Source organism: Atractosteus spatula, chromosome 2, assembly GCF_055471065.1.
Source record: "Atractosteus spatula isolate fAtrSpa1 chromosome 2, fAtrSpa1.hap1, whole genome shotgun sequence".
Taxonomy (NCBI): domain Eukaryota; kingdom Metazoa; phylum Chordata; class Actinopteri; order Semionotiformes; family Lepisosteidae; genus Atractosteus; species Atractosteus spatula.
The window spans coordinates 15,574,917-15,592,552 of record NC_142707.1 but is presented as its reverse complement, the minus strand read 5'-3'; the positions used below and the strand labels follow the sequence as shown (position 1 = coordinate 15,592,552).

The window sequence follows — 17,636 nt, the reverse complement described above, 5'->3', positions numbered from 1 at the left end:
CAAGCTGACACACTTATTGTAGTGCACAACAGACCAATCAATGCAGAGGACCAAGAGTGATGGTCCAGACAGGAGTATCTAGTCACAGTCATTATTATTATTATTATTATTATTATTATTATTATTACTTCAGAACTCCGTCTGACAGCATCCTAACTGATTAAGTCCTGGGACCCCACTTTCCTACTGCGTTTCCTACAGGTACATCCTGACTTGACAACATTCCAACAGGACAATGTATGTCCTCAAACTACTCATATAACAATGGCTTTCTGGCAAGGTGAAAATGTGACTGTAACACCTGGGATTCCCACACTAGATGTGAATCTCATTGAACATTTGTGCCCAGTTGAACAGAGACAGTTATAGACGATTGTTGAACTGGAGTTCAGAGACCAGTGAACAGGCATGTGGCTTAAAGGATCTGCAAGAGGGATTGGCACAGAATCCCACAAGGCCATAACTGCAGCCTTGTGATTTTGCTTTTCTCTGCAAAGCATGCGTCACAGAATGTCAGCTTGTATGGTCTGTGGCCACACACACTTCTAGCCTGTGAGTTTTGCAGTACAACCCACTCTTGGTAGCAAATTTGTTGTAGTTATATGTGATAACTTCATTTTCATTGTCTTTATATTTATTTTCAGTGTGAATGTTCCATTAGTGCTCTTTTTTGTCTTTCACTCATTTCCTGCTTTTTACCTATTTATGTTTTAAAAACAGTTTTAGTGGATTTCCTTTGATTAACAGATTAGTGAGTCTTAATTTAGTGAAACCTACTATCATTGATAAAATGTAGACAAAGTAATATCAGTAGCAAAATTGTTGATAATAGTATGTAATGAATGCAGATGATGACAGAAGAGGATTAAACTATTATTACATTATAGAGGTTTTATGCTCCTTATAGTAATATGTTGTCTACTGTCTTTCTTGTGCTATTTACAAAAATAAACTATAAAGAATAAAATATAATGAAAAGTCAGAATTGCAATACCTAAACAATCAGGATTTACACACTTTGGCCCTCAATGATAATCTGCATCAAGGCTACAGTATGTTTTTGCAATCTAACACTCCATATCTTGATACCCATATTAAGGTGCCTATACACTCGTTAAAAATGTAATTTTCTAGGCATATATTATGATGATGATGATGATGATGCAAAACAAGGCCCTGCAGGTTTAAATTATGACACAGAAAGCTATTCTGTTAATATTCTACTACTGAGACATCATAATTGTATATCATAATTATCTTTCAAATGTTCGAATTTGTTCTTTGCAATGAGTAGAGCGTATTGTAGCCACCACACATTTAACCACAATAAGATTAACACCGCATTGCTTGCTAAAGACCTGTTCGCCTTACTCAGGAATCAGTCATTTTATAGACATACTGTACAGTAATTGTAGGCACAAGTTTTGCGAATTTCAACATGTTAGAAACTCAGACGCTGCCTTATTACTATGCCAAGAACAGGGCATTTTGACTGTTTTCCGTGGCTTTATCGTTCAGCTATTCATCGTTTGTCTGTTTAGCCCAACAACAAGCACCAATGTCTAATTTAGCCACTGGCTTTATAATGTTCTAGGCGAATTAATTTCTGAGCTGCCGCACTGCTAATAGCTGACGATCTTTGTCGGTCCCAATCTGCACCACGGGTACAGACTGCAGACAAATTCAAACTGACTGAGTCCAAGGATCTCTCGCCCCAGCTTCGCCCTTGCCTTGCTGTCACGGCCGTTCAAAGACGGATGGTTTAATTTGCCTTTGATGAGTTCGGTGTGCCGCGGCCGGCAGGGGAGAGATGAGACATTGCCGAGGCTCAGCGATGTTATCACTTGCGGCTGGATGGTTCTACTAAACTACGCTGTCAATAACGTGAGCACGATGTGCTCTTGAGCACATCGCTGATAAACTGTTATCGTACCGAATTTTTAAGGTAAAATTTACACAGTGACTCCAAACTACACCTTAGAATCTAAGTTAGATTCATCGCTATTCCCCCTGCATTGACGTGCACATTGCATTACAATCAGAAACATTCCATGGACAATAATAATAATACAAAACAATTCTGATAATACCATTAGAAGAACCACTATTGCTATAAAATGATTTTCTCAGAAAACTGTCTTAAATTCGAAACCATTTTGAGTGGGCTGTCAAATCGCCCTGTGTGGATTTGAAGTTGTTTGTAGTATGAGTAGTTCTCCAATCTCTTACATTCAGTGTTTCTCAAAGCACTTGTACTTAGTTTTCTTATATGGCATGTAACCTGTACTCTGTTGGTTGTTTGATCTTTTGCTGTTGGAGATGTAGTAGGGAATGATGTAATCTGAAAGGATCTGAATTACAGCCTCAGAGCCCCACTACAGGTGATTTTCCCCAATTTGGATATACTTTGGACAGGGAAAGAAGGCAGAGAAGAGGGACACAGATAAATACTTCATAGAAAAACACCTTACAGCAATACACATATTGTATTCAATGCAATACTGGCCTTAACTGTAGCTGAAACTAAGTTAACTGTATGGATTTTGAGTTTCCTGTAGAGATCTCCATATGGTGTAGCATCTGGTTAGCCTCTCAGGACTCTGGCAGTGGAACCTCTAGCCTGGACTGAATTAGATTCAGGCTGGGTCCACATTTATGTAAAAAAAAAATTGGGGTACCTGTTATTCCTGCCCACCACTGATATAGATTATCTTTCAAATGCTGATAAGATGGCAGTTTTGGACAATAAGTACAAATTGCATAATAGTGTTTGTTATTTTTAACCTCTGTGTTATAAACTGTTATAAGGTTTATCTGATACTGTAAATATGAGCACAGGAGAGAGCTCATTGGCTCATTGGCCAGGGCACTGTGAGAGGGGGTGTTGGTGGGGGGGGGGGGGCGTTGGTAGAGGTTAGGGGAGCTGTTCTCTTTATTGTGTGCTTGTATGTGCGTGTGTACATGTTTATAGCAGTGAGATTGGCGCAAATTTGGGCAATGCAGCTATGCAGCACTGAAGCACGCAGTGTTTTGACAGAGCTGCTGGGCAACTGAGAGGGATAGTGAAATAGAGAGAGAGAAAGACAAGGCTCGCTTCACTTTGTAATCAGTGTTCCTGAGGGATCCATCATCCACTACAGAAGACGAAAAGAATTCACTGCGGTCTCTCTCAAATCAGATCTGAAGAGTGGTTTTATTTCAGATCAGGGCTGACCACATAATCTTTGCTGCACGAAGGTAAGGAATTAACAATCCCCCATCCTTTTGGAACTGATCTCATCTGAGGGTAACTTTCCATTTACAACATCAAGTTTGTGTAAGGTTAATTAGTTGGGCTTGAGTAGCTAATGTGAAAGTTAGTGTGCTTGTTTGAGTAATACAGAGTGTTAGGTAGAAGGATGTTTTGTAGTGGATGTCATATGCAATGTACAGTATTTCAGGAGCAAAATGTAAAAAAAAAACTGGACTGCAGTATGTTCAGTAGCTCTGAGAGCATTCTGTGGTACAGTGAGCTCAGTAGAAATTGTTGAAAGTGTTGGGTGACAGTGTGTTTAGCATCTCCACATTCAAGAATTCTGGTCAGCAGTTTGATCATTGACTTGGTCTTGTATTGCTGTGCTGAAGCTTTTTGAGTAGATCTGTCCTGGAGTTCTGTTGTTCAGAATGTGGTAGAGTGCTGAGCAGCTGCATGTTTAAAATCTTCATGAGCAAGAGCACTGGGCAGCTGTTTGATCTTAGATTACTGTTCTGCAGTGTATTCCATAGCTCAGTGCTTTTGTTTATTGTACTGCAGTGGGATTGAGCAGTTTGGTGATCATTACATATCATTCAGTAATGCAGATATGTGACTTATCTGTGATGTTATCTGTTTGTGTACTGAAACCATCCAGCAGGTCCCGTTTGTTGTTTACTTCAGATAACTCAACTTGGCGAATAATGTATTGGATTATTTTATTCAAGATTGAATCGAAAAGCCAGAATATTACATTTCCACCAACATATATTTTTTTATTATTTATATTGCTGATTTTTTTTTACATCATGAATGTTTTTATTTTTTCCTTTTTTTAAAAAAAGGGAGCAACATGTGTTAAATAAAGGAAGAAATATGTAATGTGCACTTCCCTGAAAAGGCAAGCGATGTGAAGGACATACCTTGCTCTCGCTACAGTATAGTTTTGTTAATTCAACTCAAAATTTAGAAGGGTTCTTCTATTTGTATTTTTATAAAACAATGTATCAACCAAGGTATAAAATATACGCATTTGTGAATTTAAGCATTGTTGTTGAGTTCTACATAATTATCAATTTATGGTGTAGAAGGCATCAGTAATATTTACAGTGACACTATAAAAATGTGTTTGTGTATGAGTTTGCAGTATATATCGTAATAGGACAGGGGCAAGATGATAGAGGAAGTGTACTCTTAGCCAAGAGGGTTAAAAAGCCTCTATCCCAAGTAACCTTATGTGATAAAAGTTTGTACTCTTCCCATGTAACTAAGGACAACATTTCCCAAAAATAAACTGGAAAGAGTCTAACTAGCTGAAACCCTTTGTTATGAGGCGTAGCACAGTTATTTTTGACTGAAGCTGTATCTCAGGGTGTAAAAGTACAAGACAAAAAAACATCTTTCAGTCTTTTGTTGTGAACTGACTTTGTGCTGGTGTTTTGTATGCCACAGGAATGTTGGGAAGACACTGGGACTGAAACTTTGGTTTAGGAAATGCTGTTTTGTAGTTATTGGGTGGCTAAACTACTTTCTAATCATTAAACACTTCAGATTGGCTTGAGAACCAAAAAAGTAACCAGTGCTCCAAAACAGTGCTAGTATAAAGTAGTTGTTCCTCACTTCTTCTCAGTCTTGGACTTTGTGAAATGTTTTCACTGAGAGTCCTTTTATAAATAAAGCACCATGTCACTTGTACTTTACAGTTTATGTCTATTCCTCGGATCCTTACATTGGAGGACAAAGCTAACGGAGCCCAGCCACCAGTGACTTGGCACCCAAAACTGTTACCATCTGTATATAAATAAAATGGATTAATTTAGGTTGACTGTTGAAAGAAGTTAAATCTGAAAAGACGACTCACCTGTTTTGGTGGCCTTGCATATAAAAGCAGCCAATCTATTTAGCATCTACATACTGCTCTTCTAGGATAATGAACAATGAAATTGCCTTCGTGAACTTGATTTTTTGTTGTATTTTTCTGTTGACTGTGCCTTCGATGACTGATGTAATTTTAACATAAGTTCCCAGGATACCTTTCATCTCAGCATCAGTCCCATGCTGCAGAAAAGCTGACCATTCCCAACAATCAAGGGAGTGATATTTTTACAACACAGCATTTACCATATACAGACATAGAAAAGTTCATATAAATTGATTGAAAGACTGTGAAGACCACTGGACAATGTCCTCCTTTCCACACTTGTATGTTTTACACAGCAGTCTAACACGGGATTCTGACACACTGATTATGAAATGATTATGATTATGGTTATGTATCTGTTCTACAAACAAACCAAAAAATATTGGATGTTAATTACTCTGTGAATAGGCATTAGAGGAATTCATCAATTCAATCACTCCTCGGACTACAATTAAAGCTTTCTGCTGTCAGGCAAAACCAAGGTAAACTCCAGCGGTGTGAAAATGGAAATATAGGATTTGACACCTTTCTTTTCCTATTTTTTTAAATGAATAGTTATAGAATATTTCTTAAAACAAAATGCTTTAAAAATCCCTCTTTAAATGTTCATGCCTGTAGGTGTGTGGCATCTTCATGTGCTGTACACTGAGTTGCACTGAGTCTTAACCTTTTATCCTATTTTTTTCTGATTTACAAATGAACATACAAATGTGTCATTTCTCTCACACCTGGAACAAAAAGCTTTGAATGGCAACCTTTTAATGTTTTTTTACAATGTGTAGGCATCACAATATGTTTTGCAAGAAGTATTGGATGAATTCCTGAATCTGAAGGGATTTGGACTTTTTTATTTTGCCTGTGATCTGTTTTATTGCAGGATCAAAAAGGAAAAAAATTCAGGCAATTTTGCTCCATGGAGAAAATGCAGTTCCAAAGGGAATAGGTTTAAATCTAGCAGAGACTGGAGAAAACAAAAAAGTTATTTCATAGGTTGGTAAAATTAGAATGTGAATGTAGTATTCTACCTGTGAAAAAAACATATACATTATTCGGTTTATTCCATGCTGAAAAAAGAAGAAAGAAAACACAATGTTTCGGCCGTGGAGCCTTCTTCAGGTGTATGACAATTATTTAAATTATTATATAAATTATTCTACGGGAGAATTGATATAGTGCAGATATAGTGGAGAATTGAATTAGTGGATTTGGATTAATTCAATTCCACAATCACCTGTCATGTTGTTATGAATTTCGCAGCATAGAGCCTGACACTAATTAAACGTACTGTCATGGATCTGAAGCAAGGTGTCTGTTGGAGTGTGACTGGTACAGCTTACATAACAGAAGGCTGCTGCAACAGTCATATCACAGTTCCCTTTAACCATAAGTAGAGTGATAGTATGGAGGCTAGCTCTTCTGCCTCACAGCTGCAGGGCCCTGGCTTTGATTCTATGTTGGGGCTGTGTGGTTTGGATGTTGTTCCTGTGTGTACTTGGGTTTTTTTTTCCAGATACCCTGCTTTCCTTTCATCTCTCAAAGGCATGCAGATTAGTCTTTATGAGCTGTTCTATATTGCATCTTTTCAAGAGGATTTCATAGGTGGAGGGGAGGTGTGCTTCTCTACAACTAGTACTGATATCCATTCATACCAGCAGATGAAGACCCATTCTCACAACTTCTAAAAGGTGCAAAGTGTGGCCATGTTTCATTGTCTTGAGTATAGACTCACCTTACTCATACCTTCATGCTTTCCATCACACAGACCGAGGAGAAACATTTAGTGTTATAACCCTGACTATGGCAGATTAGTACATACGGGCTCTGACCTTTTCATCTGTCTGGGAGTTCTGATCATAGCTTTCATTACCCAGAAAAATCAGAAGTCATAGAGATCATTATTTTCACACATTTCATGCGAAACTGAAGTTGTATGTGCAGTCAATTTTTCAATTGAGTCCTGCACACTTTTTTAATTAATGTATCATATGCATAGGCTGTTACTGAATGGGTGTGATGGAATGGAGTGAAAGCAGAGTATTCAACCCAAGGGGAAATCTTTGTAATGGGAAACTGAAAATGAACAATTGTATTCTCCAAAATTTCTCTTAATGAAATCGGGCAGATATGGTTGATCTTGCTCATCGCTTCCAACAATCTTACATTAACTTTGGTTGTACTGAATGTGTATGTGTCATCTCCATGTGAGCTGATGTTAAATCCTGATAGCTATTGGCCACTGCTAGTTCACCAGTTACTTTCTCAAAAACTTTCAAAAGTCCCTTGTAGCTTTTGCCAAGGGAGACATTTCAACGTATCTAATTATGCTACTGTGGTGGACTGTGGTGTGGTTATTTTATGCTAATGTCCACTCTAACATAATGTATTTGGAATGAAAATGCTGGATTTTCCAATGTCTTGATGTATAATATTCAAACACTATGATCCCTGCTATCAATGTTCAACATAAGGTGCACAGTTGGGTACCATCTGGTTTTGTTTTTTATGTTAGTCATCAAAGAGCTATAAACTGTATATAATTTCCATTCTATTAAAGAAAAAAATCATATCTTTGGGAGGGCAATCCCTTCCACTGCCACTCCAGCTTTCACAAACTCCTGACATGTTTAACATCTATCTATCCAATTTTCTAACCACTTCTTTTAATTCACTGTCGGGGGGAGCTGGAACCTATCCTGGCAAGCTGCAGGCACAAGACAAGGTACACCCTGGATAGGACACCAGTCCATCACAGGGCACACACAGAGACAAACACAGGCAAACACACCCTCACACCTAGAGTCAGTTTTCTCAGTAGTCAATTAACCTATCAGTGTGCTGCCCTCACGATGAACTCTTAATCTTAATATATGTAAAATTTACATTGGGTTATATAGGATTTTATATAATTATGCAATATAGACCATATAAATATAGAATTACATAAAGCACATTTTCCACTGCATGTAGAGAATCCCATACCGCATTATGCCTGCTTATCTTGAAGACAAGCTGATGTTGATGCAGCATGACGGAAGAATGTTGCTTTTTACATGTGGAGAGAAATTAGTATTCATGTACAGTTTGCTGCAATAGCCACTGGTGCAGCAGCTTCTTCACTAGAAAATGCTGAGTTTTAACAGAGAATTCCTTGATTTCTAGTTGTACTGAGTCAGGAGTGGTCATGTACCCCTGCTGCAAACGTGTTGAGACTGTCAGCATTAGAGGCACAAGAGGCTTGAATCTGAGGTGTGTTACTGTACGTGCAATGGAAGCTCCATCAGCAAAAGCTAGCACTAGACAAGGTACATAGGAAGGTCAATCTCCTGATAATTTCCGATCAATAACTATAATGAGAAAATATTTCATATGTATATAAGGGCCACAGTTTAACAATCAGTTTCTCCAAATATTTCAATTTATTATTGCATGATTGAGCATGATTGTAGGATTTTACACAATAAAGGGGAAACTTTGCAGGCTTATATAGACATATTTTATAGTATAAAAAAAACAGATAGTACCTTTGAGAATTAATGGCATTGTCATGACATGCATTGTGTTCCCAAGTATTCCTTTCAGTGATATACAGTATATATACAGTATGTTTTCTGAGGTGTGAAATCTGTTTATCTATCTGTGGTAATCCTCCTGTTATACAATTTGAATCCTGAACACATGTGTTGGATGCAAGAAAATCTTTTCTGCACCGTGGCAGACTGATTCATGGTACATAATGCAGAGAACACCATGGTGTAGCTAGAGAAAAGGAGAAAGAGAGAGAAGGAAAGAGAATGGGAGACAGAGAGAATTTGTGAAAAGGAGAAAGTGACCATAGAAACCGGACACAGGCAAACCTGGATATCCAGAGAGGACAGGCTAGTTACCACAGCCTGGCCATAGAAATTGGACACAGACAGACCTGGATACCCAAAGAGGACAGGCTAGTGACCACAGCCTGGGCATAGAATTTGGACACAGACAGACCTGGATACCCAGAGAGGATATGCTCAATGGCCACAGCTGGGCCATAGAAACTGGGTATCACAGGCAGACCAGGATACATAGAGAGGACAGGCTCAGTGAGCACAGCTCACTGGCAAACTGGACACAGGCAGACCAGGATAGCTAGAGAGGACAAGCTCAGTGACCTGAAATTACGTAATAGACAGCCTGGATATTCAGAGTGGAAAGGTTATGCTCCTACTACAAAGTGAAACAGCAACACACTTTTTGCTACATCGCAGAAAATGCTTTGCAATTAGATAAAGATACCTCCCCAAAATAAATAAAATTCCAGAACCTGCCAGAATCAAAACACTTATCAGTTCTAGTGAGGGAGGAGGTATAAAGCCTGAGGGAAAAAAAAGATTAAGCCCCTTAAATAAAAATATTTTTCCTAAATATTTGAACATTTATTAATAATTGTTATTTTGGCAAACCTGTAATTCATTGGTCATGACAATAGGGCACTTTAGAATATTTGAATTTGAAAAAAAAAGGCTGGACAGAAGAGAATTTAAATAGGGAAAAGAAGTAGATAATGAGAGATTAAGAGAGCACAGTAAGAAAGGAGAAGTTGGTGAGGACAGAAAGAAAGATAAATGGGAGTAGAAGGAGGAGATAAGGAGAGTACAGAAGAAGGAAAAGGACAGCACACATAAATCACAGGCTTCTCTCTCCATCTAGGAGACCATCCCTGTCAGATAAAAGAGGGAGATAATTACCTGACTGAGAGCTGCTGAGCTGTGTCATCGATTGAGGTGGAATGACTAGCCAAACGTGCTGGATTGATACTCAGAAAGCCCATCTCAAGGTTACCAGTGGTGCTCTGGGTCAAAGTGTCTTCAGTCCAGCGGCTTATTTCACCTTATACAGGACCTAAAAGCTGTTAAATTAATTTATAAAATTCTGTGCTGCTGTTACTCCTTTATTTTTGTCCTGCGTTCTGACTCTTACAGAGAACAAGAAGACAACAGCTCAATAATAGTTTCTCTTAAGTTCTGATGTACAGCTGGTTCACACTGAAAGAACAACTTTAAGAAGTGCTAAAACACATATTATTCTGAAACATTAAAGCAATTTAATTTTGTCAGTGAATTTGAGTAAATTAGTTGTGGGAAGAGAATGCTTTTGTGCTGAAAAGCCTTCATTGATGGGTTTCAGAGTTCTTGGTAGCACCTTTTCAGCCTCATTACATTTCACTGTAGCCCTTCAGCAAAGATGAATGTGCATTGAGCGAAGGCCGAAGTGATGCATCATAACTCACTTTCTCTCTGTATTGGTCTGTATTTTAAATAGAAATAGGTTCTTACTGACCTGTCAGGTTAAATAAAATATCCAAATGAGCTAGATGAGGATCTCTGATGGTAGCCATTCTTGTGTTGTATTTCAGGAAGAACTTCTGGACCAAGAATGATGTACATGCTTGAAAACTACTCTAATTAATTCTGAATGAGTAAGGTTATACAACAATATACAGTGTGTTCTGAACACAACTGAACTCATTATATGAACTGCTATTCTTTCTGTCAGTGCAATGGGAGATGCAGCTACAGTTGCTCTTTTCACAGCTTTTCATTCAATGTTAAAATGGTTTATTCTCAACACTCGCTAATTGTCTTGTTTCAGTCCGTTCATTGGTTTCGTTATGCAGTGATCAGAATGGAGCTGCTCTCCACACCCCATAATATCCAGATCACCGAGGTGACATGTGACTCTTTCAAGATCGCCTGGGAGATGCACCCCAAGGATGCTGGGAAAGTGACACACTACTTCATTGACCTCAGCCGTAAAGAGGCCAAGGATCCCAATCGCTTCAAACATCGGGTAAATCTATTTGTCCCTTTCACTCTCTCTGAAGTTAGGCCACTTAAAATGGTTAACTGTCATGTGACACTCCAGTGATGACTAAGGAAAACCAGGCTGTGAGAAAATAAATGCAGGTGATGCCACACAGAATAGTTTGGACAGCCAATATAGTCCACAGCGCATGAGTAGCCAAGGTAGGCAAGTGTTGCTTGATCACATTTACTAAACAAATCTAATTGACTGACCTGTCAGGTGTTCTCCATCTTTAACATAATGTATTCTTCTCTACACATTCAGAAACTAAAAGGTTTAGGAAACTAAAATACAGACAGATCTGTTCTTTTTATTCTACAAAATACAAATCTACTGGGATTAGAAGTTTTTGCAGAATTGAGGACATATTAAGGAATAGGACAATAACATAAATCAATTGCACTATTTCTATTGTTGTTAAGAGTATAATTACGTTTGACTACTGTTTTCTGAAAATACAGCAGTTGCTTCAGTATTGTAATTGAAAGCTACTGTGCTTCCACTGAGCAGCACTTCCAGCCACTGTGTATGCTGTAGACTATTGTATTTGAGTGAACACCAGGAGTTGAGAATTGCTCTTTTACTGTGTAATTTTGACTACTTTTCATAGCTATTACTTTAAAGTTTATATTTTTATTTAGATTGGTAATAACCTATCTGCTTCATTTGTACAGCTTGTGTAAGAGCCAGAAACCTGATGAGACTGCTGTCCAAATGGAAGGAGATTGAAGTCTTTTGTGGCAATAATTTCACATGGTTACATTTTGGAAAAATAGAAGATCACCCAAGTTGAAATGCCCCTTTTTGTTTACTTTATATGACTTGGTTGTGTGGCTCTAAACCTTGTAGCTTTAATCTGCTGATGTAATAGCGAATAAGCAGTCAGTCTGAGTCTGTGCATTTGACAGGGCCATAACTTACAGATATAAGGATCTAGATTCGTTCTTCTTTTTCTTAATAAAACAACAGTCAAAGCAGGTCAAAACTGCTGTTTCTTTTTACTTTATTTTCTCAATCCAAGTACATAGGCATTTTTGGGGGGGGTGTTAAAGGAAGAATGATAACTAAGCTAGAGTAGGGTTATATTGAGTGCTGATACAGTTTCCGCTATAGTTACATGCTCACACTGTGGTAGTACAGTGGTAGTGTAGTGTACAGTGGTACATGTGATTAGTTGGCAATTAGCAGTTGGCCTTTTTGTTGCTTTTCCATAAAGATGTTGCATGAAAAACAGAACCCTTTTAGGGCAGCAAAAGAGAAAAAAATAGGGAAAAAAATGGTGATAAGTAAGCATGAGAAAGCAGGAGGGAGGCAAGGAAAGTAAGTACGAAAGAAGGGGACAGAAATTAAAAGCAAAATGCAGACAACGAGGAAGGCAGAATCAGAGAAAAGGTAAAAGAAAGAAGAGAGATTGAGACAAAAAGAGAGGAGTTCAGGAGGAAAGAAAGGACAGAGAGAGACTGTTAGTTAACAGGAAATGAGTTGGGTATTTCTCTCAGTGCTATTTACAATTTCTTTGAAGGGAGTGCTTTTTTAAACTCCTCACTGACAGAATCCATCATATCAAAGTACTTAACAGATGAAAGCTCAATAAATAATTTGATGGGCCCCAGTTCCCTGCCCTATATTTTTCACTTAGCAGAAAGGCAGGAAAACAGGAGAGAAATGGACAAGCTGAAAGATAAATAAAGCACATATACTGCATACACATTGAGCAACACAGAGTGCAGCCTCTCTATATCTCTGCATACTCAGCCATCAGGGCAGAATATTCTACTCTGCAATTGTCATTTGTACCCCTCCTGTTTCACTCATAACTTTAATAAACATTCCCTGATATATCATAACCATGAAACCATTTTGCTTTAAAGCTCATGTAATCCAAAGAGAAGAGATTAAATGTGATGGAACTACCTCTGAGGTTGCTATGGATACATGGCCCTCAGACAGTTTTACAATTAACCCAATTACTGAGCTGCTGTTCCACAACAAGAGGCTAATTTATTTTGAGAGAACTCTTGGGTTCTTGCCTTCTTATCACGCTCTTAAATCACTCACATTTTATTATCCATTAGAATAAGAAAAGGGTTAATTATAAGTAGAAATAATGTTGCTATTAACTTAGTGACAAGGTAATCCAGCGACAAGGAGTTATTCCTGGTTACTAAATTCAGATAAAAACAAAATGAGTTAAATTGTCCTCCAGTAGTAACTACAGTACACGCTCAATAATCACATGCTCGTGAGGCTAGTCAACCTATTTTAAATTTCAGCAAATCTGTCATTTAAAAAAACATTCTAGTCAAAGCAATGATATCTCAAATGCAGGTCACACAAGCCCTTACCTTCCTTATTTCCTTTGTAAATACATTGCTTCTCATTTTGACTGTCCCACAGAACACCCTCAACATCATCAAAGGCAATGATTCCACATAACCTTCAACGAAAAAATCCCATTAGGACTTTAAAAAAGCAGAAAAAATCCAGAGGTCTTTTTAATTCTGCAACATTATACTAAAGTGGGCATAAATCACTTGTAAAACATGGCAGGTAATAGCACAGACTCTGATACACTAGGTTATTTTCTTGTTAGAAATTATTGACATTTGTGTGTGGCTGTCCTAGGGGATAACAGAGAGGCCATTCATTGGAGTCTGTGAAAGTAAAAACAGCTTTGCCTCTTGCAACCTTATAATGTAAAAGAAGAACTGGTTTAATGACCAAAACAGTGTTTGCTCAGTAAATCAATAGATACGCAAATTGGAATATGGTAATGCAGAATAGTTCATGCTGCATTACTTTCTGTATATTCTATATTCTATTCTGCATTACTTTCATTGTATACACTTCATATTAATATATGAATTCTGCATCTTGAGTATTCTTATCTACATTAAAATATTAGCATCCATTTAAAATGTCAAATTTTGAATTGGCCCAGAGCCTACTAAAAGCACTGCTCCTTAAAATTACAGTTTAAGACATAAAATGGAAATAGTTGTAACTTACCTGTTTTTCTGCTTCTTGTGTGTTTCCTATCATACCTCTGTGATGTGCTCATGTTCAGGATGTCCCGACGAAGCTGGTGGCAAAAGCAGTGTCCCTCCCCCTGACAGTGCGTGGTCACTGGTTCCTGAGCCCGCGGACAGAGTACTGTGTGGCAGTGCAGACAGCGGTCCGCCAGTCCGACAGTGGGGACTACATGGTGTCAGAGTGGAGTGAGGTGGTGGAATTCTGCACTGGCGGTGAGTCAGCCAGTACTTCCTCCATTCACCCACCTTCCCCACTAGTATCTCTGAATTAATTAATTATTATGAATTATTAATACTGAACCTCAGCCCTGCTCCTGACCTTCTAGTCAGGATTTCCAATGGGATAGCACACCATTAGCCAAAATGTGCTGGACAAATAAGAACATATAAACAAAAGAAACCTGTCTTGCTCACTTGGTAAGCAGGAGCTATTTTGTCTGAAGATTCAACTCAGCCATTTTAAAAGACACATTGGAATCAGCTTGAGCAACTTGGGTGGGCAAGTTGTGTCCGGTTGGGTGGGATTGAAGTAATCCTGGCTTTCCATACAATCTTGCCCCCTGTGGCTGTCCAGGGCACCTTTTTGCTTGAATCAAACCCAACCCTAAGACCCGTTGCTTGTACTATGAGCTTTGATGTAAAAAAAGCAGGTGGCCAGAGAGATTATGATCACTTAGAAGATGTGCAAACGCTGGTGTTGTCTCTCCTGTGCCGACAACACCAAATTTGTGGAGCATGAAAAGAAAACTGACTGGCAATAGTAAGTATAAACAAAGCAGAACATTGCCTGCATCCTAGTGTTTTCTGTGTATCTCTAGATTACGCTATAGATCACCTGCAGCAGCTCCTGGAGAAAGCAAAGTGTGTGTCTGGACGCATGCTGAGGTTCTCCATGTTCTACAGGAACCAGCACACCGACTACTTCCACTACGTCAGGTACAGATTGTCCTTAAGTCCGTCTGTCAATACACTGTGCTTCTTAAAAAAATCAACAACAATTCAGTTACCAATATTGCTACCATTACTATTACTATTTTTATGTTTTATATCACTTTCTCTATTTCTTCATGATCATGCTCTTCATGATTCTTCATTTTGAGGTACAATTAGTTTTTTCAGAGCTATCATGCGTTATCTTGTTGAGATATTGGAGAAATTTGTAGCCTCGGAGCTCTGAGAAGAAAACGATGCTCCATGTGTTTGTTCCAACAGGCTACAGTGTGGTGGCGCTATGCTGCCTACTCTGAAGGACAGTAGTGGGAGTCATGGCTCACCCATCAACGGCACACTGAGGGGGGTGTTTTTCAGCTGTAACACTGAGTTCGACACTGGGCTGCCCCCCAGCGATTCACCCTATGGCCCTCTGCGCTTCCAGGTCTCAGCAGGACAGCTTCTCCACCCCAGCACCCGCCTCTATTTTGCTGACTTCTACTGTATGTACACCCCCTACCACTATGTAGTGCTTGTGATGGCCCCTAGTGGTTCTGAGGGTGACAGCTTTTGCAGAGGTCGCCTGCCCGAGCTGGACACTTCCAGTAACCCCTTCCTGACCATTCAATCCCCACAGCAGGAAGGGGGGGAGCCCACCTTTTGGCATGCCCATGATGTTATCCTGGAAGTCCTGTATACTGAACCTGTACCCCTGGAACAGGGCATCTTGGAAGAGATAAGTGGGCACCAGCTAATGAGTCTGTCCACTGCCAATGCCAAGAAAGACCCCAGCTGCAAGGTGTGCAATATTAGCGTGGGCCGCTGAAGCAGGCAAGGAATAATGGCTGGAATGGGCTTCAATTGTCAGCTTCTTGTGAGTTTTCTTTCTTGTTACTTTTTAAGAATTTCTCATATAATACATGCCCTGCAGGAATCAACCAAAGCTCACATCTTTCTCTCTAATCGTCTCTGAACTCTGTTCTTCTACAAACGTCTATCTTTGGATCTCTGCATCCAGCTTTCTCACACAAATTTCTGGATTTTTCATTGCTGTCTTGCAGAGCATATTCTTCTTGATCCATTTCAGTAAAGGTCCAGTTCTTCTTCAGTTCTTGGTGTTGTTTTTTTTTATTTTTATAGCATATTGTTTGCTTCCTTATTTATATCTAGAAATATGAAAGAGAACTAATTATCAGAAATAATGGTAATTCCTTGCATTTATATAACATTTTTTATCTCAAAGGATCTCAAAATGCTTAACTATAGGAAGGAACTCATTTAAGCCAGCCATTATGTGCTAGCAGCCCCACTCCTCAGCAGAAAGAGTAAAGAAGCAAGTCATTACTTCATTAATTGGTCCAGAAAGAAGAGCGCCATCTACTGGTCCACCAACAGCAGTGGCAGCAGCAGCTGCTTTTCTTTGGAGGCCTCCCATGTCAGTACTGACCAGGCCCAGCAAGGAATGATGCACAAAAAGAAATTGAGGTCTAAGGGATATAACTTAATCATTTTAGAACAGATATGAAAAAATGTGAAACAATATACAAATCAATATGAAACAGAAAATTGCCATTTTAAAAACAAAGTTAGTTAGTACTGGATATAATCTCGCTAAACATTACCATAATCCTCTGGACAGACTGCTAAGGGATGTTCTGCCACTCTTCCTGTGCATATACACATAGCTGGAAATGATTGACCACTTATTTTCTCTTATTCAAGGCACTGATGAGTCGGTGGCACAGTGTCACTAAGGTCAAAAGCAGAAGGAATTGTTTTTCTTTAGGTCATACAACTCAATTTTTGCACTTTGTGGTCTCCCATTGTCTTGTTTCAAAACTGACACTTCTGCTCCGGTTTCCTGCAACAGAAAAAGTGTTGGCTCAATGATTCATCAAGATATTATTGAGCTTTATTTGTTTTAACTCATAGTGCACCAAAAGGAATCTTTCATTAAAGGAGATTCTTTTTCAAATTGTAACACTTCCACTACCTTACTGGTTGGCTTGGCGAATGCAGCAATTGTCAGATCACTTTCCCCGTGAAGTCTCCTCACAACCGGTCTTTCAAAAGGAAATAAAAATATACAGTAGTGAATTAAACACTTCATCATACTTTCTATCACCACCTCAGATATCCTCCAACCTATAGAAGAAGTGCAATATCATCTCCCAGTTGCCAATAGGTTGCCTTTGCCTCACCTAAAAACATGATTATGCAGCCATTTAGATGATGCATGGGTTATTTCACTCTGGAATTTGTCTATCTGTGGCCACTGCAGTCTGAACTCAATTACACGTGATGGACGTGGACGTGATGGTCTTGGGCTGGAGTGGCGATTTCCACGTTGTGGCCTGATCCTCATAGAGTTGGTTTCCTGGTCTTCTCAGGAGTAACACGCTGACTGTTGAAGTAGAACATCTCATTCTTTGGGTATCTTTTCTCAGAAACAGGATAGCCTTCAATCATGTTGACTGCTGAAATCTTCTTTACTAAAGTAGGGCATGGTTAGATACATAGATAAGACTTTATTGATCCCGAAGGGAAATTGATTAAATATATTGTTCATTCTTGCATTGATGAAAATAATGTCTGTATATACTGTATGTACACATTGAAATCAACGCATTTTGCCAAATTTAATTCTTGTCAGTCACCAAACACTAGTTGTTTTTATGAA

The 17,636-nt window shown here is 38.8% G+C and overlaps 1 protein-coding gene across 1 annotated transcript; it reads left to right on the top strand.

Moving 5' to 3' along the window:
- The first annotated feature begins 2,704 nt into the window (after positions 1 to 2,704).
- phyhip (phytanoyl-CoA 2-hydroxylase interacting protein) lies at positions 2,705 to 16,064 on the top strand. Its single transcript, XM_088934256.1, has 5 exons — positions 2,705 to 3,237; positions 10,807 to 10,979; positions 14,062 to 14,239; positions 14,845 to 14,962; positions 15,239 to 16,064. Exons 2-5 carry the CDS (start codon positions 10,815 to 10,817, stop codon positions 15,780 to 15,782), a joined length of 1,005 nt encoding a protein of 334 aa, XP_088790382.1. The 5' UTR covers positions 2,705 to 3,237; positions 10,807 to 10,814; the 3' UTR covers positions 15,783 to 16,064.
- Positions 16,065 to 17,636: the final 1,572 nt, after the last annotated feature.